The 4,059-nt window shown below is 39.7% G+C and overlaps 1 protein-coding gene across 1 annotated transcript; it reads left to right on the plus strand.

Moving 5' to 3' along the window:
• The first annotated feature begins 210 nt into the window (after positions 1-210).
• Positions 211-3,730, plus strand: LOC117553803 (extracellular calcium-sensing receptor-like). Its single transcript, XM_034227873.1, has 6 exons — positions 211-326; positions 457-742; positions 850-1,674; positions 1,796-2,011; positions 2,101-2,224; positions 2,826-3,730. The coding sequence occupies exons 1-6, from the start codon at positions 238-240 to the stop codon at positions 3,728-3,730; spliced, it is 2,445 nt and encodes an 814-aa protein (XP_034083764.1). The 5' UTR covers positions 211-237.
• The last annotated feature ends 329 nt before the right edge of the window (positions 3,731-4,059 follow it).

Below are 4,059 nucleotides of genomic sequence, written 5' to 3' on the forward strand. Positions count from 1 at the left end.
GAGCCCTGTGGGAAATAAATTAACCTTTTATGAAAAGAGAGCATGCAGAGTCGCCTTTATCAGACGCAGTTGTTATAGGAGCATGTCTTTATCTCCATCAAATGATTTCAAGCAAACATGCATAAGATGTTGATAGCTAGGATTTTAGCTCTGTATTTTTTTTACCTGAACAGGGTTTCTGGCTGTGAACGTTTCAACAGGTTTGACATGCCTGGTTTGTTTAAGCAGGGAGACATAATGATTGGGGGTATTTTCCCAATATTCAACAAAGAAATAATAAGCACTTCAATGTTCACGAGCGAGCCACCTGGAGCGAAGTGTGCAGGGTAAGTTGTAATACATTCTGATTTATTTCATCCTGCTAGCTTTCTACTTTTATCTTACAAATGTCTTTGCACATGTACAGATGCAGCTCTGGATTTTCACAATCTATTTAAATCTCTAAAATCTTTTTAGATTTGACCTGCGAGCTTTTCGATGGACTCAAGTAATGATATTTGCGATTGAAGAAATAAACAAAGATCCTGCTCTCCTGCCAAAGATATCTCTTGGCTATAGGATCCTTAACTCTTGTTCATCTCCCACAAATACTTTACGTGCTGCACTAACACTGGCTAGTGGAACAGAGGACACAGACATGAATTCATCATGTCCTCCAGCTATATCTGCCCTCATAGCAGAGGCAGGATCGTCTCAGTCTTTAGCTATAGCTGGAGCTCTTGGGCCATTTCAAGTACCAATAGTAAGCAAATACATTATATGTTTACTATGTTAGTATTCTGTGATAATTAATGTTTGTGTAGTGCTTGTCTTTTGGCATTTTGTTCAGACTGTTGGTGTTCTTTTTAGGTGAGTTACTTCTCAACATGTGCCTGTCTGAGTGACAGAGCTAAATATCCAACTTTCTTTCGGACAATCCCCAGCGACTACTTCCAGGCAAAGGCTTTGGCAGCACTGGTGAAACACTTTGGCTGGCAGTGGATTGGTGCCATACAGTCAGACAATGACTACGGCCTAAATGGAATCCTGGCTTTTACTGAAGAGGTTAAAAAGCTTGGGGTTTGTATTGCATTTGTTGGGAAAATTAAACGTACATACAGTATGGATAAAATTCTGGAGGTTGTGGAAATGATCAAGCAGTCGACTGTCAAAGTCATTCTTGCTTTTGTTCCAGAGAGTGACTTTTACCCTCTGATGAAAGAGGTTGTAAAACAGAACATTACAGGAATACAGTGGATTGGCAGCGAGGCCTGGATAACAGCAAGTCAACCCTCCACCCATGAAATCTACCAAGCGTTTGGTGGAGCCCTAGGATTTGTTGTGAACAAGATGGCTATTCCAAAACTACGACAATTCCTTACAGGCATTAACCCTTATGATGATCCAAGTGACGCCTTTGTAAAGGATTTCTGGGAGACTATTGTGGGCTGTCGACCTGTTTTACCCGGGGAAGACGCAGTAACTGATTCAACAAATGAAATTTGCACAGGCTATGAGACATTATTGAATTCCAAGAATTTGTTCTTCAATGTCACACAGCTAAGAGTGTCCTATAATGTGTATAAAGCAGTTTATGCCGTTGCACATGCGCTACATCAGTTGGTATTCTGTAAATCTGTCCGAGAAAGATCAGTGAAGCCATGTTTGAATACATCAGAAATTCAGCCCAAAGAGGTGAGAACAAGAGCGCCGCCACCCTCTTGCAAATATACAATCATTATACTGTATCTGCATAGAAATGCTGTTGTCAATAAGAATGATACATATTTATAAATGATTCTGTTCCCTCTCTAAGGTCACGGATCACCTTCAAAGGGTGAATGTTATCAATCAGTTTGGGGATAATGTGTTTTTTGATAAGAATGGTGATCCTCCTGCTTCTTATGACCTGATTAACTGGCAGCTGAAAAATGGGCAGGTGCAACATGTCACAGTGGGTCATTTTTCCTCTGCTGCTGATAAGGAGCTCAGCATTCAGGAGGAAAGAATTGTGTGGAGGAAAGGGAAAATGGTAAAATAATTGTATCTTATGGCAACAGGCTTAGCGATTGTGTTTGAGATCAAGTCCATAATATATTTTCAAATGTTTTCTTCCCTCAGGTTCCGACGTCTGTGTGCTCTAATGTTTGTCCAGCCGGAACAAGAAAAGCTCAAATAAAAGGAAAACCCCGCTGCTGCTTTGACTGCATTCCATGTGCTGATGGAACTATAGCCAACTCAACAGGTATCAGACGCATAATTAATGTTTAGAGTATCCTATATCATTGTAAGAGTCACTGCATCACTTTGAATTAAGTTGCTTTTACATATAAAACATTTGCATTTTTTATAAAATGAGTATTGTTGTGGAATATTTTCCAAGGCCCTTAACTTTGACCCAGTGTATCAGTTCAAACTGTCCTGACTGAGCACAGGCACCTGTAACCTTGGCTGCTGTGCTCTCAGTGTTTTGTCTCCCTGTTCCTGCCTGTTGGCGTCAGCTGATAGAGGTGTTATCATTCTATCTTGTTATGCAGCATGTTGATGATTCTCTCTGAACTAGCTAAATACATGGGTCTGGGGTAGAGTTCTTCAGAATTGATGTGGCAACTCTACCGTGAAGTCAGAACCTCTGACTCTTGGACTTGTGATGTGAATCCTCCGGCCGTTAACTCCAAATAAACCATCATGTGTTTGACATCAAAGCTACTGCTCTTCCCGTGTCTCCTTCCTTAGTCGGTGACTCCCACTGCATAGCTACACAGAAGTTTCCTCTACAAATATACCATTTTTGAGAAATGTAACATCCAAACACATAACTGATTATTTATGTTCGTGATCAACAGGTAGAGCTGACTGCACACCCTGTACACAGGAATACTGGTCCAATGAGAGGAAAGATGAGTGCATTCCTAAAATAATTGAGTTCCTTACATACCAAGAGCCGATGGGAATGGCTTTAACAGTTGTATCCCTGCTTGGGGCCTCCCTGTCGCTGGCTTCCATGACGGTCTTTATCCGCTTCAGAGAGACTCCTGTGATAAAGGCCAGCAACTCTGAGCTGAGCTGTTTCCTGTTGTTTTCTCTCTTTTTGTGTTTTCTCTGTCCCCTCACTTTCATCGGCAGACCTACAGTCTGGACATGCATGCTGCGCCACACAGCTTTTGGTGTGACGTTTGCACTTTGTATGTCCTGTGTCATGGGAAAAACTATTGTTGTTGTAACAGCTTTTAAAGCCACATTTCCTGGCAACAAATTAGCAGGAAAGTTTGGTCCTGTACAGCAAAGGATCATAGTTTTTTCCTGCACTTTGATTCAGATTGTAATATGTGTGTTGTGGCTTAAGTTAAAACCACCTTTCCCAGACATGGTTTTCAGATACAACAATAAAAAGATAGTTTTAGAATGTAACACAGGCTCTGAAGCTGCTTTCTATGCAGTGATTGGGTACATAGGGATCCTTGCAATCATTTGTTTGGTCCTGGCATTTCTAGCAAGAAAATTGCCAGATAATTTTAATGAAGCTAAGTATATCACCTTCAGCATGCTGATATTCTGTGCTGTCTGGATCACCTTTATCCCAGCATATGTCAGCTCTCCGGGGAAGTTCACCGTAGCTGTTGAAATATTTGCAATTTTATCCTCAGCATTTGGCCTGTTGATTAGCATTTTTGCTCCTAAATGTTACATACTTTTTATCAAGCCAGAAAGAAATACCAAGAAACATATCATGGGAAAAAATGTGAGATAAAATATATAATCTTTTATTTTGAACTCTTAGTTTGTATATAATGTATAGTAGGAGTAGTAGTAGCAACACCAGATAAGCATTGTTTCATTATACTGAGTTTTCATCAATAGGTCTGATATTTAATCAATCAATACACATAATGTGAAATTACATATGCACAACCTGTACTGTACAATAGGAGAAAAACCAATGATAGAAAATATGTTATCACTATGATTATCACTGCATGTATATTATATCAGTTATTGATAAATTATCACAAGTGTATGTTTATTTCCCAACAGATGGTTTTCACTGTTTGTATAGGCCAAAGTATTGTATCAATATAC

This window comes from Gymnodraco acuticeps, unplaced genomic scaffold, assembly GCF_902827175.1.
Source record: "Gymnodraco acuticeps unplaced genomic scaffold, fGymAcu1.1, whole genome shotgun sequence".
Taxonomy (NCBI): Eukaryota; Metazoa; Chordata; class Actinopteri; order Perciformes; family Bathydraconidae; genus Gymnodraco; species Gymnodraco acuticeps.

What these genes read in the sequence shown, in the direction of transcription:
- LOC117553803 (XM_034227873.1), top strand. Translation starts at nt 238, where the DNA reads ATGATTGGGGGTATTTTCCCAATATTCAACAAAGAAATAATAAGCACT. An exon ending in CCTGGAGCGAAGTGTGCAGG is followed by an intron (nt 327 to 456) that starts GTAAGTTGTAAT and finishes AAATCTTTTTAG; the next exon opens with ATTTGACCTGCGAGCTTTTC. An exon ending in TGTGGAGGAAAGGGAAAATG is followed by an intron (nt 2,012 to 2,100) that starts GTAAAATAATTG and finishes TTCTTCCCTCAG; the next exon opens with GTTCCGACGTCTGTGTGCTC.